The sequence below is a fragment of the Crocuta crocuta genome, unplaced genomic scaffold (assembly GCF_008692635.1).
Source record: "Crocuta crocuta isolate KB4526 unplaced genomic scaffold, BGI_CrCroc_1.0 scaffold115, whole genome shotgun sequence".
Lineage (NCBI taxonomy): Eukaryota > Metazoa > Chordata > Mammalia > Carnivora > Hyaenidae > Crocuta > Crocuta crocuta.
Genome location: NW_027530575.1, coordinates 7,833,820 through 7,858,544, shown reverse-complemented (window position 1 = coordinate 7,858,544; position 24,725 = coordinate 7,833,820). Strand labels below are relative to the sequence as shown.

The 24,725-nt window shown below is 59.8% G+C and overlaps 3 protein-coding genes across 5 annotated transcripts; all 3 read right to left on the bottom strand.

Annotated features, from left to right (window-relative positions):
- Positions 1–1,125: 1,125 nt before the first annotated feature.
- Positions 1,126–4,748, bottom strand: ZGLP1 (zinc finger GATA like protein 1). Its single transcript, XM_077767977.1, has 7 exons — positions 4,612–4,748; positions 4,009–4,422; positions 3,086–3,171; positions 2,625–2,718; positions 2,350–2,475; positions 2,126–2,204; positions 1,126–1,221 (listed from the first exon to the last, which is right to left on the bottom strand). Exons 1-7 carry the CDS (start codon positions 4,746–4,748, stop codon positions 1,126–1,128), a joined length of 1,032 nt encoding a protein of 343 aa, XP_077624103.1.
- Positions 4,749–5,234: 486 nt separating this feature from the next.
- On the bottom strand, positions 5,235–10,107 carry FDX2 (ferredoxin 2). Its single transcript, XM_077767934.1, has 5 exons — positions 9,905–10,107; positions 9,768–9,819; positions 9,478–9,587; positions 5,897–5,984; positions 5,235–5,658 (listed from the first exon to the last, which is right to left on the bottom strand). Exons 1-5 carry the CDS (start codon positions 10,047–10,049, stop codon positions 5,502–5,504), a joined length of 552 nt encoding a protein of 183 aa, XP_077624060.1. The 5' UTR covers positions 10,050–10,107; the 3' UTR covers positions 5,235–5,501.
- A 424-nt stretch (positions 10,108–10,531) lies between these two features.
- Positions 10,532–24,646, bottom strand: RAVER1 (ribonucleoprotein, PTB binding 1). 3 transcript variants are annotated; one of them, XM_077767932.1, is made up of 14 exons: positions 24,405–24,646; positions 22,979–23,045; positions 20,363–20,832; positions 16,248–16,439; positions 15,995–16,124; positions 15,541–15,635; positions 14,557–14,644; positions 14,047–14,258; positions 13,857–13,950; positions 13,645–13,781; positions 12,813–12,887; positions 12,181–12,321; positions 11,701–11,784; positions 10,532–11,603 (listed from the first exon to the last, which is right to left on the bottom strand). In XM_077767932.1, exons 1-14 carry the CDS (start codon positions 24,621–24,623, stop codon positions 11,457–11,459), a joined length of 2,151 nt encoding a protein of 716 aa, XP_077624058.1. In that variant the 5' UTR covers positions 24,624–24,646; the 3' UTR covers positions 10,532–11,456. The 3 variants fall into 3 exon arrangements, with proteins under 3 accessions (XP_077624058.1, XP_077624057.1, XP_077624059.1); XM_077767931.1 differs by having other exon boundaries at positions 13,645–13,950; XM_077767933.1 differs by lacking the exon at positions 12,813–12,887 and having other exon boundaries at positions 13,645–13,950.
- Positions 24,647–24,725: the final 79 nt, after the last annotated feature.

Sequence of the window (24,725 nt, the reverse complement as noted above, 5' to 3'; positions counted from 1 at the left end):
TCATGGTGCAGCCTCTACTGTCACACACACCCCCTTAAGCGCCTCTCTCCACTCCCACCGGCCTTGGGGTCCCACAAGGTCAGGCCTGCCGCAGGGCCTTTGCTTTTGCCATCCACTCTACCTGGACTGTCTTCATCTCCAAGTCCCGCAGCTAGTTCCTAGGGGCCTCTACACAGATGCCAGAGAGGCCTTGTGAGTGAGGACCGTCACTAAAGTACCCCCCCCCCCAACTCCTATCTCCTTACATAATTTATTTTCTCTGTACCACCAATCGTGACTTATTGGATATTTAATTGAATATTTGTTTCCTGTCACGTTCGAATTTTGGCTTCACTAGAGCAGGGATCTTTGTTCCGCTCACCATATAGTGACCCCATTGGGGCCTGGCACATAGGAGCTGGTCCATAAACGCCGAATAGGTGGGGAAAAAAGACTGAGCTCACACACAGTCTGAGACCTCTGTGTGTTCAAGTGTGAATCCCCATGGAACTACATTCTGGGCACTGGGGTGGCCTGTCATGGTCAGGGACAGAGATGTGGCCTTGGACCTCTGAAATCACGGTCCAGGTGGAGAGATGAACGGGAATGAAATAACTCCAGAGTGGTAGAAACTTGGAAATTCTGGTAGGTTCTTTTTTTTTTTTTTTTTTAAATTCTGGTAGGTTCTAAGAGGGAGACTAGTAGGGAGCTGAACTAGAGCCCGATGTAGCATGGGAATCGGGTGTCTGTTTTAGACTGGGTGTCAAGGAAGGCTTCTCTGAATTTGTGGTGTGGGGCTGAGCCCCTCCCCCCCAGTAATGAGAAGGTAGCAGCTACGGGGACCCAGGCTGGGGGGCGTGTTCGGAGCTGAGGAACAGTGGGGCCCAGGGGTCAGGGGGCCCAGGGCACAGGAATCCAGGCCAGGCCTTCCCCGCAGGCTCACCCAGGAGAGGCAAAGGGGGTTTCACCCTCCTGGAGTATGTGACCAGGCAGGGCCTCACTCACTGTCGGGGGGGGGGCACCCCCACCCTGGCTGCATCCCACCCATCCTCCCAGTGAGCACTGGTGTCCTGTGTGTCCCGGTGACAGTGACAGGGCTGAGGTCTGGCCAGGGCCCTCCTCTCCCATGTGGCTTTTGGCTTCAGGCTAGGGACACACTTTGGTGGGGCGGAAGGGATCTTGAAAGAGGAACGGGGGACCCAGCAGGGACTGGTAGGCCTCGAGACGCAGGGAGGTGACATTCTGCAGGCAGGGGTGGAGCGGACGGGTAAAGGGCCTGCGGTGCATACATCGCTGTGTGCCCATGTGTGTCATCTATGTGTACTTCCTGTGTGTTGACGTGTGTGTCTGGCGTCTGTGGACACCTGTGTCTGTCAGCAGATGTGTGACCTCAGTGTGCGGTCTGTGTGTCTCGTGTCAGCACACGGGAGTTTGTCCGTGTGTCTTGTGTGAGTGTGAGTGTGTCAGCCCACGCACATGTATCTGTCTTGTCTTTTTTATGTTTGTTTTTGTGAGAGAAAGAGAGAGAGTGAGCGGGGGAGGGGCAGAGAGAGGGAGGCAGAGAATCTGAAGCAGGCTCCTATGGGGCTAAAGCCGGATGTGGGGCTGGAACCCACAAACTGTGAGGTCATGACCTGAACTGAGCTGAAGTCAGACGCCCAATCGACTGAGCCGCCCAGGCGGTGCCCCTGTCTCTCTTTTTAAGATCTTATTTTTTAAGTAATCTCTACACCCAGCGTGGGGGGCTTGAACCCACGACCCCAAGTTCAAGAGTCGCACACTCCATTGGCTGAGCCAGACAGGTGCCCCATATGTGTGTCCTGTGTCCGTCTACTTGTGTGGTCTGTGCATGTGGTGGCTGTCGCCGCCCTGTATGGGGCGCTGTGGTGAAGGTGGCTAATTCCCCGCAGGGCGGGCTGGTGCCTATGTAGATGGCTGTGCAAGTCCCTCAGAACCCAAATGAGAAAACACTCGCCCCCATATGCCCCGGGGGTGTGGGGGAGGGGGGGAGAGTGCCCAAGACGGTTCCTAGTCACAGTGCTCTTTCTCAGAGTAGTTTTGTTCTTTATTGTTATTGCTGTTAACAACCTGAGCGTCACTGCTGAGGGCATTTTCTGAGAAGAGGCCCAGCCAAGCCTGATTGGACCAGGGGCCAAGATGGGGGACAGTGGCCCCCCGAGACTGGGGCTCTGGAGCCTGAGGCCTGGGTCTTCCACCTGGGATCCCTGAATGGGAGGGGGCAGAGAAGAGTCAGGCTGGGCCACCGAAGATGCCAGCTTTTTCCCCCACTCCTCCCAGCAGGGCTTCGGCCCATCTCCTCCCTGGAGAAACTGAGTCCGGATGGGCCCGGCTAGGTGCGGAAGGACTTACCCTTCCTGAGCTGGGCCTTGGTGGGGGCCCAGGGACACCCCGCATCTGCCACATGACTTCTTGGGCTGGACATTCTTCCTGGGGACCAGCCAGCAGCTGGAGCAGCGGGTGCCATATTTCTTGTACCTGGGGGTGGGGAGGGTATAAGACACCAAGATCAGGACGCAGCAGGGGCCCAGAAACTACCGCAAGGGAACCACTCTCCCCGGCGGTGTTTTCCTTCCCAGCACCCCACACTGGCTAGGCACCCGCGCTCCCCCCTCCGTCCTGAGGACCTGATACCACACGCATTGCAGAGCGGGGTCCCGTCTTCAGCATCTCGCCAGAGAGGGGTCCTCTGGGTCCTACAGGAGGCACAGCATCGGGGCCCTGAGGGGGCAGAGGTCAGGGTGAGGGGCAGAGGCGCCAAGAGTCTGGGCTCAGGAGGCCTGTGCAGGTGGGGCATGTTGCTGGAGTCTCTGGGAGGGCCCCCCCCCCAACCCGGCTCCGGGCCAGCCCCGGGTATTACCAGATCTAAGGCAGAGGGAAAGCCAGGAAAGGAGACAGATGGCAAAGCTAAACAGAGGAGGAAACTGGGGGTGGGGGTGACTCAGCTCGAGTGGAGGGAGGTGCACCATGACTCCTTCTGGATGGTTCTAAATGGGGTAGCAGGACGGGAAGAAAGACAGAGGATGGGAAATTGCTTCCCCCCCTCCCCCCCGCAGATATTTATAGCTTTCAAGTCTCCAGGACTCACCCAGGGCCTCGCTGCCTCCTGAGCTGGCCTCAGGGCCCCCCGCAGGGCCTGTGGAGGGACCCTGGGAGCGGCTACCGCAGGCCAGGCTGGAGAACAGATAGGAGTTAGCAGTGGGGGATCTGTACCTCGTCGTGGGCAGCGCCCCTCAAGGACAAGTCACTGTCAGGGTATCAAGCATCCCCCAAGGAGGCATCTGATGTTTCAAAGGCCTGGCCTTGCCCCTCATTAGTAATAATGATGATGATGATGATCATAGGAAGAGGTAGGGAGCCTGGGGCCGGCCTGCCAGTTTGAGACCCCATTTCTCCCAAGTCCTCACTGCGTGACCCTGGACAAGTGAGCTTATCCTCTGCACCTCAGTTTCCAAATCTGTAAAATGGGATTCACAAGGCTTCACCGAGCCCGTACACATCAAGTGCTGCCTGTTACCTCTTATTGTTGTTCGTGACACACGGCAGTCATTAACATTACTGAAAAAAATAACCGTAGCGGCGGCCCTCGGGATGGTCAGGCCCATCTCATAAAGAGGACCTATGCTCACTGACTTCGGTTCAGGTCACCATCTCACGGTTCACGAGTTCGAGCCCCATGTCGGGCTCTGTGCTGACATTTCAGAGCCTGGAGCCTGCTTCGGATTCTGTGTCTCCCTCTCTCTCTGCCCCTTCCCTGCTCACGCGCTCTCTCTCTCAAAAATGAATAAACATGGAAAAAAAGTAAAAAAGAGGACCTATGCTCAGACCAGGACGTTGCTGCATCAGAGCAGCAGGGCTGGGACCGGCACCAGCCTGAGGTCTCGCTCAGAGATGAGCTATTTGTAAAGTAGGGCTGGTGTGGGCGCCTGTGAGGAGATGCCCGGAGGGCCCTGCCCCCACCATTATCACTAGAACTTGCGAAAAGGGCGCCCTCCTCTGGCCAGCCCCTACCTGTAGCTGGCTAGGATCTGTAGGCTGGAATCCGGCTTTATTTGAAATTTCAGGGTCACCCCCTCAAACCGGGGATCCACTTTCTCAGCGCCCCGGTGGGGCTTTGACTGCTTCCGGGGCCTCCTCTGGGGTAGGGCTGAGGGGGCCGGGGGAGCTTCAGGGGGCCCCCAGCTGCAGCACTGCTGGTTGGTTGGGGTCAGCATGTTCTCGGTCTCCCTTGCTAGAGGCGAGGGTCCCAGAGACCCCAAGGGCTTCAGCTCCCGGGAAGCCCCCAGGGTTTGGGTGTCCTGGGCAGGGCGCTGGACCAGCCCCTCTGCTGTTTCTTGGAGAAGACGCAGGGCAGACACGGAGTCCTGGCGTGCAGGCCAGAAGGACCTGGGGACAAGGGACAGTGTGGGCAGCACCTGTGTAGTCCTCAGAGCCACAGGCTAAGGGGATTGCGTGGCCTCTGACCCCCATATGACCCCAACTATCCCTGGGGACCAGAACTTCTTTCTGAGTACCAGTAACTAACACCGTGACCGCTAGATAACCCCAGGAACCGCAGGGCCTGACCCTTGACCACTGGGTCGGCTTTGGGGAAGGGGCCGCTCCTTAACGCACCTGCCATTGGGTCTGGGGCATCCTGGGGTCCTTGGTGTCTGCTGAAGAGGGGGCGCCGGGGACGGCTTAGGGTCCAGACACGGCGACGCCAGCAGCTCTTGGAGCTTAGAGAAGTCCGGGGCTGACCGGGCCTCCATTGCGCCCCAGCCCCGCTTCCCTGATCGCGCCCGGCCCCGCCCCCTCCGGGCCCACTCGACGAGCCCCACCTGAGTGGAGCGGGCCGCGCCGGGCGCGGGCGCCTCTAGCCGGCGGCGGCGATCCGTGATGGCCGGTGATCGGCACCCGGTTGCGAGCGCCTCGGGCCAGCCTCGGTGCCACTCGGGCGACCCTGCTCAGGTGGACTTCGCACCCCGCCGGGGCCAGCTCGGACCCCTCCAAATCCCTCCGCGGCTGCGGGGGCGGGGCCTTGCCACGCCGACCCACGTGTGCTCGGGCTCCCACGCCCTCTCCTCCAGGGAGGCTCCAGGTCTTTACCTCAGCGGCCCCCCCCACCCCCGCTGCCCAATCGCTGCTATGAGAGGGGAGGGTTGGGGGTCCAGGTATAGAAGATGCAGCCATAGACCCCAGGCCTGCCCTCCTCCGGCCCCCCTCCCCACACCCAAGGACACTCAAGATGCTGGAGGTCTCTGTGAGCCAGTTTTATTGTCAGATTCCACCCTATCCACCCACTGATTCTAGTGGGTTTGGCGGCGGCTCCCCCAGCAGGGGCTGGTGGACCCCAACCAGAGCCTGGACACGGGATCTCTCTGAAGCAGGGGCTTTGGACTTCTGGTCGCTCCCGACATCTCTCTCGGGCCTGTCCACGCTCTGGGCCGGGCTGGCAGCTCGGCTACTCTTCCAGTCCTGGCCCCGAGGGCCACGGGTGTCCGGGATGGCCCCGGCTGCCCGCGTCAGTGGGGCTTGGGGACATGGCCGTCCACGTAGAAGTTCCTGGTGATCTTCGGCAGCCTGAACTCGGCCCCTTCCAGCTCGGGAGTCAGCACGATTTGGCAGCCCAGCCGGGAGTTCTCCTGAAGAAGGGGGGCCATGTCCAGCATGTCGTCCTCCCTGGGGCAAGAACAGGGTCAGCGGGGGTGGGGGCTGGGGGGGGGCAGGATGCCTAGCAAGGACGCCCCGAAGGGCAGGGCGGAGCAGGCTGCCCAAACCCAGGGGAAATGGCCGCAAGGGCGGGGTGCGAGGGGGAGGAAAGCGGTGGGCGGCGGGAGGAGGATGGCCCCGCACAGCAGGCACGCAGACTCCGCGGCCCCACGGCTCAGGCCTGGGGGGCGGGGGGCGCCCCGCTCACCTCTCGTCAGGAGGAGGCAGCAGGTCCAGGTGGTCCTCGCTCACGTATACGTGGCAGGTAGAACAGGCCAGGGAAGCCTCGCAGGCCCCTGGGGGCAACAAGTGGGGAAGTGACAGTGAGGGACACGGTCAGGTAGGTGCCTTCAGTCCAAGACACGAAGAAGAGGCCCTGTGTTTCACCGGGCGACCTCCTCACTCCGTCCTCTGGGCACACACCGCGTGGACGCTCCACCCTGTCATTTGCTCGGTTAGCTGTTCCCTAACTGCGGATAAGCCTGCCAAGGGATGGCTGGGTGTCCCATCTCCCTAGGACTTCCCCTCCCCCCAGGAGGCTGGGGCCCGCGCCGCGTGCATGGCACCCTGGAGGAACACGGACTTGACTTCCGTGTAGCCGAGAGGTGAAAGGTCGGGCAGGGTCCCTGTAGCCTGTAAGCCCCTGCTGGGACCCGGCTGCCATGCTGGGCAAATGGGTTCCCATCTCCCCGTTGCTCCTAAGGATGGGACCAGCTCACTCAACACCTAGTGTGGCAGGAGAAGGGACCACAACATAAGGGCTGCAGGATGTAGAAGCTGGGGTTTCCTGCTTTTCCCTGGACACATTCCCAACTTTTGGATTGATCACTGGGAACTGTGCGTGGGGAAAACATCCCTCCTGGCCTAAAACTTTCTGGGGTTTTCTTTCTAAGTTTATTTATTTATTTAAGTTCATTTATTTATCTCTCTGATATAAACATTAAAAAATTATAGTTTATTTTTTAAAAATGTTTTATTTTTTTGAGAGAGACACACAGACAGACAGTGTGAGCAGGGGAAGGTCAGAGAGGGAGGGAGACACAGAATCCGAAGCAGGCTCCAGGCTCTGAGCTGGCTGTCAGCACAGAGCCCGACGCGAGGCTCGAACCCACAAACCGTGAGATCATGACCTGAGCCGAAGTCAGATGCTCAACCGACTGAGCCACCCAGGTGCCCCTAAAAAATTATAGTTTATTTGGAGAGAGAGAGCGAGCGAGCAGGGGAGAGGGAGAGAATCCCAAGCAGGCCCTGCACTGTCAGCACAGACCCCGATGCAGGGCTCAAACCCACGAACCGTGAGATCGTGACCTGAGCTGAAACCAAGAGTCAAACACTTAACTGACTGAGCCGCCCAGGCGCCCCTCCAAAGGGTTCTCAGAGCCAGAATAAAACCAGTCCTTGAGATCCTCCCGATCCCTCACTCATTCCACATCAGCCACACTGGGCCCCCTGGTCAACTCCAACATGTCAAGCTCGTCCCCACCACAGGACCTCTGCACTTGCTGTGCCCTTGCCCTGAAGTGCTCTTCTCTCTGCTCTTTCCGTGATTCGATCCTTCTTGGCTTCAGGGATTCAACTCCACTGTCTTCCAGTCCCCCCACCTCCTATTTATTATCCTCCCCCCTCGCCTTGGCGACTCTAATTTCTTTATGGAATTTACCGCAATCCAAAACTACCATCTGATCCCTGGGTTCACCTATGCTCCGCCATCCTGGCCTCCTCTCTTTGCACTTGGCACTGAGGCTGGCGTGCTGTGGATGCTCAAGAGACACGTGTTCTAAGTGAACGGGACGGAATTCTCTCTTCCTGACACGTTGGACAATGAAGATGAAGCTGACCCAAAGAACCTCGCTGGGGGCCCTGGTGACTTAGCCCACCTCCCCATCTCCTGGGGGAAAAGGCCCCAGGGAGCTCTTCCTCGGCCCTGTTTCCCACCTCGTTAGCATCCCCACCTCGTGAGATAGAGATGATCTAATGTAAAGGTCCCGACCTGTCACTGTGCATTAACTGTGTGCCAGGTGTTAGGCACTACTTACGGGATCTGTGGAAGTCTCCAGAGCAACCCAGTGAGACAGTAAGTCGAGATCCCATTTTACAGGGGAGGAAACAGAGATTGAGAGACGTTAAGGACCCTTGCTCAGGGTCCCACAGCTGGTAACAGGCAAAATTTGACCAGAGGCCACTTGCCTCTCAAACTCAACGTTCCAATCTCTGTCCTGAACTCCTGGTGATTGGATTCCAGAACAGAACTTGAGGTAGGCCTGCCAGGCCCAGCCCCGCAGTATCTCTGCCCCCTGTAATGATTCAATATTTCAGGCTCTGTATTCTGTTCACCCAACCAATAACCCGGTACATTTTTGCTTGAGACCGACCTCTCCAGCTGCTCGTGATATAATTACATGTTTACTCGTGAGATCATTGTCCCCGTTAGGCTGGAACTGGTGTGAAACAACAGGGACCTTGTCTGTTTTATACACTGCTGCCTGGCGCACAGTAGGTATTCAATGTGCACAGAAGAGCAGCACAGATTAGGGGCTAAAATAAGCTGGCTTTTGGGGCGCCGGGGTGGCTCCGGCGGTTGGGCGTCTGACTTCGGCTCAGGTCATGATCTCACAGTTTGTGGGTTCGAGCCCCGTGTCGGGCCCTGTGCTGACAGCTCGGAGCCCAGAGCCTGCTTCAGATTCTGTCTCTCTCTCTCTCTGCTCCTCCCCTGCTTGCTCTCTGTCTCTCTCTCAAAAATAAACAAACATAAATTAAAAAATAAGCTGGCTTGACATCTAGTTTTGCCACTTACTTGACCTTAGACCGTGTCAACTTAACCCTCAGTTTTTTCACCTATAAAATGAGATCATCTACCGTATCACATAACGTTGCCATGAAGATCTGATCAGTCAATAGGTATTTAACACGCTTAAGGTAATGTCTGCTCTTTCTTTCATTCAACAGACATTGATTTAATACCTGTTCCATCTAAATAGCATGACAGGCAACCGATAAGTGGCAAAGAGGGTTTCTGGTCTCATTCTGAGGACAGGCGAAGAAATGGAAAGAAAGCAACGAGGCCATAAAGCACATGGAGATGACAGAGTGACTGGGGATGGGGACTTTAGCTGGGCTGAGGCGATGAGATTGTCAGAAAGGTGACATTTACATTGAGACCTGAAGGATGAGATGGTGCCAGAAGATCTGGTGGGAAAGGACTTCAGATGTCTGGAGCCATGAGTGCAAAAGCCCTGAGGCAGGAACAAACTGGGCTTTTTGTTTGAGGAATAGCAAGAAAGCCAGTGAGTCTAGACTAGAGAGAAGGAGGAAGAGAATGCAAGCTCCCAGAGGGGAGCGGTTTAAAGAACCTCTAATGAGGGGCGCTTGGGTGGCTCAGTCGGTTAAGCGTCGACTTCGGCTCAGGCCATGATCTCACGGTTCATGGGTTTGAGCCCCGTGTCAGGCTCTGTGCTGACAGCTCAGAGCCTGGAGCCTGTTTTGGATTCTGTGTCTCCCTCTCTCTCTGACCCTCCCCTGCTCACGCTGTCTCTCTACCTCTCTCAGAAATAAAACATTAAAAAAAAAAAAAAAAAAAAGAACCTCTAATGGGTGCTCAACAAATAACTGCTGAGCGAGTGAAGAGGTTTAAAGCTGGTCAGAGTTTGAGACGTTGGGAAGGAGTCTGGATTTTAACCATGTTTGATGGGAAGCCATGGGAGCGTTAGGTAATGGAGAACCGTATCTGATTTGCGGGTCTTTTTAAACAAGAGACAAGGACCTCCCCAATTCCCTGTGCCGGGCTCCCACCTTCCAGGTCCACTCCATGGCGCTGGGCCAAGTGGAGAACATTGTCCCCCACTCTGCCGCTCACCGGAATCCGTTGGCCTGACCGGTCTACGAACACCACGTTCACCCTGGGGACAGACGAGGTGCAGATGCCAAACTTGACGACGGACGCAGTGGCCAGGTGGAATCTAGGATGGGGGGGCGGGGGCTGACATCCGGGGGAATAGGACAAAGGTGAGGCCGCAGGGCAAGGTGGGGACCGGAGGAACCTCACGAGATAAAGAATGGGGGGCCTGCCCCCCNCTCCCCCGTCCCCGGGCCGCTCGGGGCCGCCGGCTTCCTCCTCCCCCGCCGGGCGCGAGCCTGAAAAACACGGTTCGTGAGCGGCCCCGCGGCGCCTTGCGGGCGTCCGACGGATTGACGCCAGCCCCCGAGGCGCCCCACGTACCTGTCGCTCGGAATCTTCTGGCTGTCGCTGGCGCCGCCGCCTCCCCAGACCCCCAGGAGCCTGCAGGCCGGCTCCACCAGGCTCGCCTGGCCGCCCGCAGCAGAAGCCTGGCACTCACGCCTCCCCGGGCCACGGAGGCGGCCATGACAGATGTCACGTGACCCGGGGCTGGGCATGCCCAGTGGCAGCCACGCGACCGATGCGCCCGTAATTGCCCGAATACAAGCCCGGCCGATTGTGCGGGGCTTGTGAAAGGAGGGCCTCCAGGAAGGATCCGCCAGAGCAGGGGGGGGGCCAGGCTGGCTCACCCACACTAAAGACCTGCGGGGCCACCCTTGACCTCGCACCCCCGGCCCACCGTTTGTCCCAAGAACCAGCCAGCTCTGCTTTCTTTAAAACCATTTACTTACAAACTTTAATTCAGCAAAGGAAAAGTCTGTGAGAGGATTGGAGAGACGACACCCCCCTGGAGTGGATGTGGACCCCGGCCCCCCACAGAGTCAGGGGAGAGAAGCTGGTGGCCCAGCCGCCAGGGGGAGGGCCCAGGACCTCCTCAGGCCCACAGGTCCTGCTGGTGGGCAAGGGGCAGAGCTCATCTGCCTGAACTTGGTGGACTCACACTGGGCNGGAGACAGCAGAGGCTCAGTGAGATGCACAATACCCGACTCCCACAGACTTGACAGCAGGACTGGCTTAAGCTGGCAGAGAAAACCGGTCTCTGCCCCTAGGCCTGGGCAGGAGGGATGATGGGGTTGGTCTGCCAAAACCAAGGCTTTGGCCTTTTACTGTCCCCAGAGTGGGGACTCGGTAGAGGGGCCCAATCCCCAGGCCAGAGCCATTTGGTCCTGAGTCAAGCTTCCGGAGCTCGGCATCTAAGAGGCTCTGACCGCAGGGCCTGGGACCCGGCTTTAAGGCATCAGAAGGCGAGGGAAGTGCGGCAGGAGGCTGGGGGCCCCGAGCTGGAATGCAGGCCAGAGGAGGCAGGCAGGGACAGGACACAGCCATGCCTGCAGCAGGTGTGACGGGAAAAGGGCTGAGCCATCTCAAACCGGAAGTGTGGAATGAAGGCCCAGACATGCTGGACCTTGAAGGAATCAGAGCTGGGGGTCGTCCTGGATTGTTTAAAAAATAATACAAATTAGAAAAGGAAACAAAAGTCAATTGTCAAAGTTAAAAAAGGGGGACAGTCTCTGACCCTCACGGGAGGTCAGGGGAACCTCCAAGGCACTCGAGAGGCCAAGATGCAGGAGTGACGAGGCAGGAGAGGACTCCCAGAGAGACAGACACAGGCGGATGCAGGGGACGGGGGAGAGAGCTGGCCAGGGCCCCTCTCTCTTAAGGCTGTAGTTTCCATGCTGGGAGCAGGCCAGAGGTGCACAGGGCCCCCCAGACTCCCCCACACTCCTTGGGTTCCGGCTGGTTGGTCACCAAAGTCTTTCAGAGAGTTTTCTATTATGGGGGGGTTGGGGTGGGGGGGAGAGACACAAACAGAACACCAGAAAACCCAAAAGCGATTTGGTGCAGGCCCTTGAGCATCTCTGGCACTGGCCCCTTAGAAAATCCTCTTGCGCTTCAGGTAGGAGTCTGCGTAGTGGCCGCCGAGGCCCTGGGAGTGCTGGCCAACGTAGCTGCCTTCCGGGCTGGGCTCGGGTGAGGGCAGCAGGTGGGCAAAGCTGCGCTTCTGGCCACCCAGCGGAGTCTGGAGACAGAGGGGAGGGGATGGCAGGTCAGGGGCCGTCTGGCGGCCACTGCTCCCCAGCCCGGCATGCCCCCGCTGCCCCTCCCCAGCCCCGTACCTTCAACAGGTGGCTGTGGCCATTGGGCCCAGGGCCGAGGCCCAGGAGCCCTTCCCCAGAGCCCAGTGGAGAGGAGCCGACCGCCTAGGAGACACGGGAGACAGATGCAGTGGGAGAGGAAGCAGCCCCCAGGGCAAAGGCAGGGGCTTTCAGGCTCAGATCCCGCCTCTGCCACTCGTTAGCTGGGAGACCGGGAGAGGATGACTGCTTTTCTCCGAGCCTGTCTGCTCATCTATCTACTGGGGTTACTGTCGGCCACACCGCGGGCTCCGGGAGAGGGAGTGAGAGGGGCCAGGAAGGCCGGGCGACACCAGGCGCAAGCCCCACAGGTGTGGGGAGGACAGCTTGTTTCAGGCCGGCCCTCACAAAGCTGAGCCCTGACTGTCACCACCCCAGTCTTGGCCTAGGCACCAAAGGTCACAGGCCTCCTGCATCCTGCCTGTCCCTGGGGACCTGTCCTCAGCTGGGGAGGCTCCTCACCTTGTTAAGGTGGCTCTGCTTGAGGCCAGCCTGCAGGCCACTGGTGAAGTAGGAAGTGGGCGAGCCCGAATAGAAGTGGGAGAGGGGCCCCCCGCCGCCCCCGCTGCTCCGTTCACCAAAGCCACTAGGCGGGGGGGACATCTGTAGAGAGGGGGCCAGGCTGAGTGAGACGGATTATTGAAGAATCCAACCCCTTTTTGCAGACCCTCCCAAATGACACTGGGCTTTGTTATGTGACTAGCTTTGGCCAATAGGACGGCAGCATGACTGTAAAGGCAGAGGGGCCTGCCCTTCCTTCCTTGGGGAACCCCAGAACCGCCACCACATGCAGAACAGCACACAGGGGTGGCCTGCTGGAGGACGGGCTCCATGAGCAGCAGATAAATCATCCCAGCTGAGGCCTCTGCTGCAAGGTATGTGATTAAAACACCTGCAGACTGCTGAGCCCCAGCTGTGCTGTCATGTGACGGTCATGTGTCACGTAACTACAGAGACCCACCCACCTGCCGCCAGGAAGAATGGTGAGAAATAAAATGTTCGCTGTTCTAAGCCACAAAGTGGTGGGGCTGCTTGTCAGGCAGCACAGGCTAACTGATACACCCAGGAGATGAGCTGGACGGGGCAGCTCTTACTTTGTGTCGGCTGGGTCCATGAGGCCCCAGAGCTGGCTCCCGGGGGTGGGAGAAGAGCCGCCGAGGTCCCACGTCCTGCATGAGAGTGGGAGAAGCACGCTGGATTGGAGTCCACCAGCCTCACCCCCCGCTGAGCCCCACGGCACAGCTGTTACCGGGGAAGTCGGCCCCGTCCAAGAAGGGGGCACGCTCTACTGTGTGGGGGCAACTTCTAACTGCAGGGTGGGGCAGCTGGAGTGAGACAGAGAGTGCACCCCATTGGCGGGAGTGGGGACACCCCAGGCCCAGAGATGGCTGCTGTGAAGGCATGTGGCTCCCATGGGCCCAGGTGTTTGGAGTTCTTCAAGGCCAGCGAGGCATCCGGGTTGTGTGAACTCCTGTGTGTGTTGCCAGTGACGTGTATTTCAGTTGTTAAAGTTTTTAACCCCGGGGGGCCTGCCGGTAGCCAGGCTGCCACGTCTGACCTAGAGACCTAGAGGAGGCTGCGATCACAGAAGGAGCAGCTCTCCAGCAACAGACACAGGAATCAAGGAAGGGACAGCAGGACTGAGATCAACAGGACACTGAGCCTGGTCTCCAGGAAGGGGAAGCATAGCCTAAAGCCTCTGGGGAGAGAAAGACAGACGGGAACCAGGTCTGATGCGCAGAGACAAACAGACAGGAGACTCAGGGCAGGGACCGCGGCTGGCACATTCCCCGCTGTCTCCCTCGTGCTTGCCGGGCAGCCAGTATCAGAGAAATACTGGTTCGGAGAATGACTTGCTCTCAAGGGGACAAGGGGCCACGGCAGCGGCCCTCGGGAGGGCTGAGCACATGGCAGCGAAGTACTCACCGAGGGGTAGTCGAAACCATAGCTGTCGGGCAGCCCTGGTTCGGGGGGCAGGCGGGAGCTGGCGAGAGGGCTGAGCAGGCGGGACTTGAGCTGGAAGGCTTTGCTGCTGCCACTACCTCCGCCACCACCTCCGGGGGCTGGGGGGTTAGGCAGGTGGCCCTCAGCTGGGCGGCGGCTTCTCCCTGTGCCTCCCCAGCCCCGAGCCTCCTTACCCGCCAGGTTGCTGGCTGGGAGTAGGCTGTGTAGGTTCAGGTAGGGATTCAGGGGGATCCGGAAGTCCTTTGGGGGTTCCCCCAGCAGCGAGACCTGTGGCAGAAGGGCTGGGTTCGTGAGGGCCCCTGGCGGGCGGCCCCCCACAGGGCAGGAGCCTAGAAGGGTACCGGATGTGGGGCAGAGCCTTACCCCAGGGGGTGGCGGCAGAGGCCCACTGTCTTTCTGGAGGCTTCTAAGGCCTGTGCCTCGGAGTCCCACTGGGGCAGGTGGTGGAGTCAGCTGGGCTGCTGGGGGACCCAGGCCCATGGCTTCCCGGTCACCCCCAGAGGGGCCAAGCAGTGGCGGCAGCAGAGGCGGTGGCTTCCCTCGCCGGGGTGGCAGCTCCGGGGGCAGGGCCCCCCCTGCAGGGAGAAGGCAGTGTGGGCGTCCAACCATACTAGACTCGTCTTCTCGGGGCCCCGAGCCTCCGCTTGGACCAGGACCAGCAGGTACATGCTGGGCAGTGAACAGAGCCCGCTAAGTACGTCAACTCCCAGGATGCTCACGGCCACCCTGGGAGGTGGGGGCCCAACTGATGGATGGGAGCACTGAGACCCTGAGACAGGAGGTCATCTGCCCAGGCCCAGTGAGGAAAGGGGCTCCGGAAGGGAAAGCGGGAAGGGGCCCAGAAAGATGAGGAGGGGCGGGGGTCCGTGTTACCTGCAGACAGCTCCCCGAGGAGGGGGTTGGCCGGCTGGGCCCCAGGCTGCAGGGCGCCCAGGGGAGAGTCTCCCAGGATCCCAGGCTTCTGCGGACAGAGCACAATCAGCTGGGGATGGCCAGGGTGGCCTGGGTAGCAGAGAGCAGGCGCCCAGGGTCTCAACCGTCACAACACCCAGCACACCCAGAGCGCAGGCCACGGCTAATCACGGGCAGACACGCACGGCATCTGCCAGCATCTGCGACCTCTCAGCTGTCACCCACCCAGCTGTCCCATGGAGACAGAGGGCCTCCTGCTTACCAGGGCCCATCTGAGACCTTGGGGAGACCCAGGGGACGTGTACCATGTGTTCAGTGTGTCAGGGCCTGTCATCCCCCGGGCAGAAGGACAGTCCTAGGCACACTGCCCACACCCACACGCAGCCCCCTGCTGATTACCACGGAAGTACAGCGTCCAACAGTGTGCAGCAGCCACACGTGGACTCAGTCGCTCTTAGCCGCAGGGGGCGTGAGCCCCTAACTCCCTAATCCCATTAGTTACTGTCAGACACACCCGTGTCACTGACTTGGCCCCAACGAACCAAACCGGACAGGTCAGTGGCATGTGTGTCTGTGTGTGGTGTGTCTGCTTGCACGCGTGTGCGCATGCCTCCTGTGTCCGGGTCTCTGCGCCTGTGCACCGAGAGTGGGGACGCGGTGTGCCTGAACCTATCTATGTGTGCTCTGTCTGTACGCGCCCCCGTGTGCGTGCACTGAGGCGGTGGGAGCGAGACTGCACTCTTCCCCTCGGAGCCTGGACTTTCTTTCCTAGACCGAGTCCCTTCCTGAGTCCTGAGTGCCTGCGACAGACCAGGCCGTGTACTGAGCCCCACGGACACGCCCCGGTGTCCCATCACCGCACTGACACAAGCCAACAGGGGGAATGAGGGGCCGGGGAGGGCAGGGCCGGGGAGGCCCAGGGCCCCGGGCTGGGCACGCACGTACCTTCTGACTCTGGGTCTGCAGGGCGAGCTGCAGCAGGGCTGTGGACAGGGCGGGCCCGTTGAGCAGCGGCATGGCCGGAGGCGCGCCCAGCAGGCCTGGGGGAGACCCAGCGGCATGAGAAGCGGGCCACGGGCGGGGGCGCTTGCCCCGGGGAAGCACAAGCCCGGGTCTGAAGCTCCCGGAAAGCAATGGACGTGCCCCAAAAACGGGTCCAGGAGAGGGAGTCTGTTGCGGGGAGGGAGGGCTCCCTCCCACCACCCTGCCTCACTGTGGGAGGCTCTGCTCCCCCGGGGAGGGGCTCAGGGCACAAGCTCCCTCCGGTGACCGCCACTCAGCCCAGTCCCCACTCGTGGGTCCCAGTCCCTTACAGCCTAGATGGGAAAACAGTCTGGGGAGGCCAGGGTGCTGGGTGCGATAGGGACCTCAGCCGCCACTCTGCCCGGCCCCACCTTACCCTGCTTGCCCCCTGCGCTGCCGTGGAGCAGAGGGTTCAGCAGCAGCTGGAGGGAGGCGGAGGGCCCCAGGTTGTTGAGCAGCTGAAGGATGTTGGGCTCAGGCAGGAGCCCTTTGCCCCGGTTGAAGGCCTGCAGAGCGAAACAGAAGAGTGGCTTGGGGCCCCATGTGGGCACAGGGAGGCGGGCTCGCCCCCCCTCCCGTCACCCCCCCACTGGACCCTCCGGGGGCACCCCTCTCCGGCGCACACTCACCGTGGCCTGGGCCGCGATAAGCGCCGCCAGCATGCTGCGGCCGGGGGGCCCCGGGGCACAGAAGGAGACGCGCAGGTGGCTGCCCCCCAGCGCCAGGCCGTCGGCCCGCTGCTGCGCCTCTTCGGCCATCTCTGCCGTCTCGTACTCCAGCACGGCGAAGCCCTTCAGCTGCCCGTCCTGGCCGTACGCCAGCTGGCAGGGGCGTGGGGCACAGGGGGAGGCAGACGTGAGCGCCCAAGCCACAGTGGCCGCCCCGTCCACGTGAAGTGACAACGGAGACCGGGCTCAGATCCTGACAGCAAACCTCCCAGAGGGGGGTGGGTTCCTGGCCCTACATTCTTCAGGACCCTGTTCTTGCATTAGCTCATGGAATCTTCTCGACGACCCTAGGAGGCTGCATCCTACCCATTTTTCAGAGAAGACAACTGAGGATCAGAGCGGTCAACAGGCCCAAGGTCACACTGCTGTTGAGAGGGCAAAGCTGGGACTTGACCTGACCCTGCACGGGTCGGGTCAGCGCCACTCTGGGGCCCTGAATGGGGTTGCCAGGTGCAGGAACCCTCAGGGGGGCAGGGCGGCTCGCTCGGGCTACAGAGCTGAGGAGAGGAGGCGCTGGTAGGAGAGGCGGGTGGCTGTGAAGCGCTGGTCGACCATGAGCCTCAGGCCGGAGGGACCAGGAAGGGCACACGGCCTGGGGGTGAGGCACGTAGCCTCCAAGTTCGGGTTCAAGGCTGGCAAGGCCAGTCGGGATGGAGGCCTCTCCCCCTCCCTTGACAGCTGCGCTTTGGTCCTTCGGGCCCACAGCCCCTTCTCCAGACCCTGAGGCCAGATGTGTCCCAGGATTGACTTTTTTCAGAGAAAGGGAGGAGGCAGCATGAGCCGTGTGTCACATGTCTGCTTCCCCAGTGGGGTCTGGGGCTCTCATAAATCAGACACACAGGTAACTGCAGCACGACAGATAAAGGCCACAGACGGCCCCGTCGGGTCAGGTCAGAGCCTGCCACCCACTCAGGGAGCAAAGCTCTTGGTTTTCAGGGCACTGTGGGCGCCGGGATCGTGGGCGGGTGCTGCCCCAGAGCAGGCGGCTACCAGGAGGGAGGACGCCCGACTGGGCCCTGCACGCCCACGGGCTGGGTGCCGCAGGAGCTGTTTCCCCACACCGCGGAGGCAGGCCTCGTCAGCACGCCCACGTAGCAGGTGAGGAAACTGAGGCTCGGAGAAGGGCAGTCCTTTTGCTCAGGCCACAGAGCTGGAACCGGGATCAGACGAGGCCAGGCTGATGCCCTCAAGGAGACTGCCCGCCTCAGTGTGGCCACGGCTGTCTCAAGAACCAATGCTGCTCGGGGCGCCTGGGGGGCTCAATCGGTTAAGCATCCAACTTTTGATTTCAACTCAGATCATGATGTCGCGGTTCATGGGATCAAGTCCTGTGTCAGGCTCTGTGCTGAGGGCATGGGGCCTGCTTGGGATTCTCTCTCTCCCTATCTCCCTGCCTCTTCCCTGCTTGCACTCTCTCTTTTTAAAATAAGTAAACATTGGGGCGCCTGAGTGGCTCAGTCGGTTAAGCATCCTACTCCTGGTTATGGCTTAGGTCATGATCTCACTGTTCGTGAGTGCAAACCCCACATTGGGCTCGACCGTGTCCATCCACAGAAGACAGCAGAATCCACGAAATGGAATATTATCGCAGCCTCTACAGGAATGAGAAAGTTCTCGTGCCTAAACACGAAAATATGCCCAAGAAAGAGCATAAGAACAAACCAAAGCAGCCACGGCAGTATCTGGGTCAGGGACAAGGGGAATGCAAGGGCACATGCACATCTGTTTGAAATGCGTGATAAAATCGCCCTGGAAGGAGACACAACAAACTGGTTTGAGCAGGGGCTGCAGGCAAAGGCGCTGTGGGGCCAGAGGGAGCCTTCACCCATGACCTTTCTGGACGTGCTGAATTTCAAAATAAGACTGGGCTGCCCGTTCACAAAAATAAAGCAGGAAAGACTTCTTACCTAGATACCTGCTCTATTAGCATCTGTGGCATTCAGATATGACATACACTAATATGAGCTACGGGATCCCTTTTCTTTTCTTTTCTTTCCTTTTTTTTTTTAACTTTAAAAAAATTTTTTTTTTATTTCCGAGAGACAGAGAGAGNTTCTTTTCTTTCCTTTTTTTTTTTAACTTTAAAAAAATTTTTTTTTATTTCCGAGAGACAGAGAGACAGAGACAGAGAGAGAGACAGCGTGAGCAGGGGAGGGTCAGAGAGAGAGGGAGATACAGAATCTGAAGACAGGCTCCAGGCTCTGAGCTAGCTGTCAGCACAGAGCCTGACATGGGGCTTGAACCCACGAACCGTGAGACCATGACCTGAGCCAAAGTCGGATGCTTAACCGACTGAGCCCCCCCCCGACGCCCCTCCTTTCTTATGTGGAAAATAACACTCGCCCCCCGCCAGGACCGCAGACTCCGGGCTCAGCGTCCAGCCTTTTGGATGGTGAGGGTGCCCACTGTAAGAGTGTGGGTCCCCTGGGGTCAGCTGATTGACCTTGACTCCCAGCCCACCTTACTGGCAGGCAGATCAGTGCACAGGCCCATCCCTGGGCCTTGTTTCCTTCGTGTGTAAGGCGGGGCCAGGAAATGAAGCCACCTCGAAGGGTGGTTGTGGGGATTCAGGAAGATGCCCCACAGGGACAGGGGAGGGTGGTGCCCCAGGTGTGCACCCACTGAATGCCCAGGCCGGGTGGCTCCTGCCGTCGGCCCACCTCCACTGAGCACTCCACCTTCACCTCTGGCCAAGGCCCAGATGCACCTTCTCCCAACATGCCCCATCTTACAGATGAACAGAGGGGTCAAAGGGCACCCGAGGCTTCATGGCTCACGCCCCTGGGCCCGCCCTCCATTCAACCAGGACACCTGCGTCAGCGGAAGAAGGAACAAGCGGCCAGTCACTACAGCCCAATCACAAGGCACTGTGAGCCCCACTTCCGGGTGGGGGAGCCCGAGGCTCAGACGGAGAACTTGTAGGTGATCATGGCCCTGCTGTCCTTCCTCCCAGAGGATGTGGCTGTCAAGCTAAGTCATCTGTGTCCTGAGCCCCACCCGGGGCCCAGCACATGGGAAGACCCCAGCGGAAGGCAGCAGCCCCACCAAATGCCAAGGGAGCAAGGAGACGGGTCCAGAAATGTCGGTGGCCCCGGGCCCAACACCCCCTCTACACAAGGGAAGCAGGACCCACCCAGAGCCACAGACCCAGGGTCAGAGCCATACAGCAGCCGCCACCAGGCCAGGCCACAGCGCTCCAATCCCGGCCCTGTCACGCCCTGGCTGTCCCGTCCTCGGCATGCCGCTGGAATTCTTTGCACCCCCTGACACTGGGGACATCGCCTGCTTCTCCAGGCTGCGTGAGGACGAGGGGATCACAAGGACTGTGCTCGGTGGGTGAAGGAACGTCTCTGCTGGGCATTCTGCGGTGACACTACAGGCTGAGAACTACAGGCCTGCTCTCCCCACCCCCGTGACTGTCCCAGGGCTCGCCCTGCACACACAGAAGCATGTGACAAGCCTGACTCGAATGAACCAGGGACCGTTTTGCCAACTCGATGTGTGCGCACCGAATCCTTTCTTAGGGAGGAGGGAAACCAAGACTCAGAGAGGGTGAGTGACCTGCCCAGGGCCACAGAGCAGGGCTGGGATCCGACCAAGCCCGGCTTCCTAACCTCAAGGCTTAAACGGCCCGTGGGTTTCTCTGGAGCTGCCTCCTCCATGCCAGGCCTGGGAGCCAGCAGCCACTCAACAAACGTCTCAACATCACGAGAGCGAGAGGCAAGCGAGCCTCGCCCCGAGCTCTCACCAAGGTGGTCTCACCTGCGTGTTACAGGGGGACCGAGGCCACCGAGGTTAAGCAAGTCGCTAAAGGGTGTGCAGGGATCTGAACCCCAGCCATCTGACTCCTAGCTGGACTGTCACCCACTATACCACGTGGCCATTCGAACAAGAACCCCATTCAAAGCGGCACGGCCACCGCCTTACTGAAAGGGACCCGGGAGATTAGGAAAGGCAGGTGACTTCAAAGGGCCCCTGGGAGGGGCTCTGGCCCCCGCACCGGGCACAGGGCTCACCTGGCAGAAGGTGGGCGTGTGGACCGCCGACAGTGCCTGGCGCAGGGCGTCCACGTCGCTGAAGCCGGGGGGCAGGCGGTCGACACAGAGGCAGCGGGAGTGCAGCAGGACGGGCGTCAGCTGCCCGGCGTCTGTCCAGTGCACGTAGAGGGTGCGCGGGCCCAGCGGCCTGCCCAGCAGGTCTGACTTGGCACGGGCGGCCGAGTCCTTCTTCATGTACTCGGCGAAGCCGTAGCCCTTGGAGTGGCCGGTGCGCTCGCTGTAGACCAGAAAGCAGCGCTCCAGGCTGCCGAAGGGCCGCACCAGCTCCTCGAACTGCTGCTGCGTGAAGCTGGGGGGCAGGTTGGCCACACACAGCAGGGCGTCCGTGGGCTGCAGCTGCACCGACAGCTCGCGCTCCCGCAGGCGGCTCTGGTGGAAGGCGCTGATGGCAGCCTCGGCCTGCTCCCCGTTCAGCAGGGTCACGAACGCTGCGGCGGGAGGGGGCAGGGTGTGGGGTCAGTGGGGGCCTTCGAGGGCCTGCCCCTTTGCCCGGCGGCTGCCCGCCACCTCCCTGTAAGCCTCCGCGTGTGACCTCAGGATACCCAGCAACCGGGACATCTCAGGCACCAGCCGAACGGAATGGCTGCCAGGCTTGATGACTGCTACACGTGTCTCCTGCCTCCGTGGGGCCTGCTTCCTGCCCCTCATCCCCGCTCCCAACCCACAGCAGCGCTAGCCTACTGTGCGCCTGGCTGGGTCCTAAAGGCTGCTAACTCAGGTGACACGTGGGAGTGGTTAAGCATGTGGTCGCTGGAGCCCCTGAACGGCCCTGGGGTCCTCCTGACGACCACCATCTCACCAGCAAGAGAACATGCCCGGAGCAGCGCCTCGTGCCCGAGTGGAGGAGCCCGGACTTGAACCCAGGCAGGCAAACCCCAGAACCCTGCCCTGCACCCCTCCCTCACCACCTTTCCAGGCCACCAACACCTCTCAAATCCAGGCCCCCGTCACCCGCCGCAGCCTCCGCCCCGCTGCCATTCCTGGTTTGCTCTCTCCACCCAGCGGCCACAGGGAACTTTCCAAAAGGATAACGAGACTGTGGCACAGTGATGCCTAGGGGTCTCTCATTGTAGGGGCCGGGGGCTCCTGTGCGGCCTGGCCCACTGGCCCTGCTGACCTCCTCTCCCATCTCCTGCTGCTACTTCCTAGACTCTGCCGGGCACACTCCGCCTTGGGCCTCGGCGCCTGCTTTTCCCTGAGCGTGGAACACTGACCTCCATGCTTCGTCACCTGGTTAACCCCACCCCACCCTTCAAGCGGCCTGCAAACATCACTTCCCCCACAAAGCCTCCCCTGACTGCTCCTGTTTCAGATCCCAGCCCTGTGCTCTCACAGGGCTCTGTGGCTTCTGGTCCAATGGTCATGTCGCCTCCATGTTGGCAGTGGTTTGAATGACAGCCTTCTTCGAAAACTAGACTGTCTCCGTTAACAGCTATGTCCCCAAGACATATGTGCCCAGGACAGAACATTCAACAAACATTGTTGGAAGACTTTATGAATGAAAGTGTTCACTTAACTTCCGGATCCTCAATGCCTGGCACATGCTTACTAGGCGCTCAGTAAATAGTGACGCGTTGCCCTTGCCAATATTTTACTAAGCATCTACTAGGTGCCGCAGGTATTTAGTGCGTGTGGCTTCATGGCTAACTCAAGCAGGTCATGCCCAATTTGCTGGGGAGAAAACTGAGGCTCAGGAGGGCACATCACTTGCCTGTGGCCTCAGGGACTTGAACCCAGGTCCATTTGCCTCCAGGGCCCAAGATCTTAACAACTACTCTAGCCTGTGAGGTGGGTCTCAAGGGGTGACCTGTCCTCAGCTGCTTCTCACCCATCTTACAGATGGCAAAAAACGGCCCTAGAAGGTTTAAGGCAGAGACCTCCACGGAGAGCTTCCCATGCGAGGGGTGGGGCTGGGGGGGGGAGGGTGCCAAGGCTGACGACACCCTTCCCTGTTCTCAGGGAACCAACCACTCGATGCAGGAGGCAGGTGAGTGAGAAGGTGACGATGGTCCAGGGTGACAGCGCTATGACGGGTGTGGTGTTCAGGGCACTGTGAAGATGGCAGAAGGGACAGCTAAGAACACTGGGAGAAGGGGGGGCGCCTGGGTGGCTCAGTCCATTGGGCGTCTGACTTCGGCTCAGGTCATAATCCCATCAATTCATGAGTTCGAGCCCTGTGTCCGGCTCTGTGCTGACAGCTCTGAGCCTGGAGCTTGCTTTGGATTCTGTGTCTCCTTCTCTCTCTCTTTCTGCCCCTCCCCTGCTCGTGCTCTCTCTGTCACTCTCTCAAAAGTAAATAAACACTAAAATACGTACATACGTGTGTATATATATATAAAGAACACGGGGAGAAGGAACGGCCTGGAACCTTATGGGTGCCTAAGGTGCTGGTGAGTCTGGAGCACATCTCTGCAAGGCATTGTCAGGGACAGACCGGGACAACAATCTGTCCTGCCCTGGCCTAGGGGACAGTGTTGGGCCTGCAGTTCAGGAGAGGAAACACTGGGCCTGGACCCTCCCAGCTTTAGGGACTGTTGCCTCTTGCCACTAGCCCAACCCACACGCCCCACAAACCTGTCCCTTTGTATTTGTCCACAAAACAGTACTTGAGCTCATAGGCGCTGAGCAGGTCGTGCACTTCCTGCGGAGAAAGAAGCCAGAGGATACGGCGTCACCAGGGGCTGAAGGACGCAAGCCGGTGCCACCTCCACGTGGACCAGCTAAGACGGCAGATCAATTACCAGACCCGTTTTACAAAGGAGGACACCCCAGCAAATGAGGTATTAACCCATTCTGTAGATGAAGGAACTGAGGCACAAAGAGGAGAAGGAATGTGTCCAAAATCCTGTAGTCGGTCGGGGCAGCAGAGGGAATGCCACCCAGGGGTACCTGACTGGGGACCCTGTGTACTTAATAAGCCCGCACTACATGGCTTCACCTGCCTCCCAATTCCCTCCTGCCGACAGGGCTGGCCTTCCTGTAAACCAACTTCGAGGCCGAGCTCTGGGGCCAGCTACTGCCAGGCATACCGTGCACCCTGCAGGAGGTACAGGGCTCTCAGCTGAGATGGTAGGCATTAGGAGGACCCGCTCTAGAAAAAGCTAGACCATGCTTAGTGGCACCTGACCTAGGTCTGTCGCCAAGTCACACCCCTTCCCTTCTGGGACCCCACCAGCCATGTGCCTAGCTATGGGCACGGAGAGTCAGTGACAGATGTGCAGGTGGGTCAGAGAGCAGAGATTTTTCAGCAGCAGGGAGAAAGAACCCCCCCCCCCCCCCCCACTGTGGCGCGGCAGGGCAGGGCAGACTAGATGCAATCTCCTTGGGTCCAAAGAGCACTGGGAAGCCCTACCCCATGTAGGCCCCAAAAGAAGGGCACCTCTGGCCATATTAGTGGGGGGTGGGGGACAAAGAACAGTGCCCCACCTTTCCCACAGGTCTTTGAGCTGGGGACAGGAGACTCCATTTTTTTCAAATTAATCCAGGGACTTTGGGGGAAGAAAGACTCCACAAGCTACTACAACTTCCGGATCTCAGAGGAGATAAACGCGTGCTAGGGAAAGGCATACTCTAGCCAACCCTGAACCTTCTGGATACGAGGTCCCGCAACCCCAAGGTAGAGGGGGTGGGGGAAAACACAACCAGAGGAGGGACCACCTGCCATCCCTACCTCCACAGCCCTAGTATAGCAGCCCATTCACAATTCCCCAACAAGGCCAAAGTTGCCCGCCCCCTTCCATTCCCTGCCCCCTTAGATAACTTGGTTTCGTCCAAGCCCGTGGTCGCCCCTAGCAACGTCCTCCCTCACTCCAAAGTTGGTTTCTCCCTCCATCACCGCCCCCCCTCAATCCTGCTCTTGGTTTCTCCCGATCCCGCACAGATCCCGCGCTTGGACTCTCCGCCGACGCCCCTCAACGCAGCGCAGGGTTGGTGTCGTCCGGTTCCCCCCGCGCACGCGCACGGTGGTATTTCCCGCCACGCTCTTTCCCCCCCCCCATACCTGGTTGGTCACGTCCCCCGGGAGGCCCCGGATCAGTATCTTGCGGCGGTTACGGAACTGGCGCTCGGTATGTTCTAGGCGTTTCCGGATCTCCTCTGGATCTAGCGGCGGCAGTTCTTCTTCGGGTGCCCGGCGCTCTGCGGCATCATCAGCTTCAACCTCGGCCCCAGTCTCCGGGCTCAGCGGGGGCCGGTGAGTAACGGACACGTCGGCCGCCATCTTGGGAAACCCGGCGCCTTCTGGGACCAGCGAGCCTGGGCGGAGCGGCATAGAGCGGCAACGAGGGCGCGTCCGCCGATTGGCCGGGAGAAGCCCCACCCC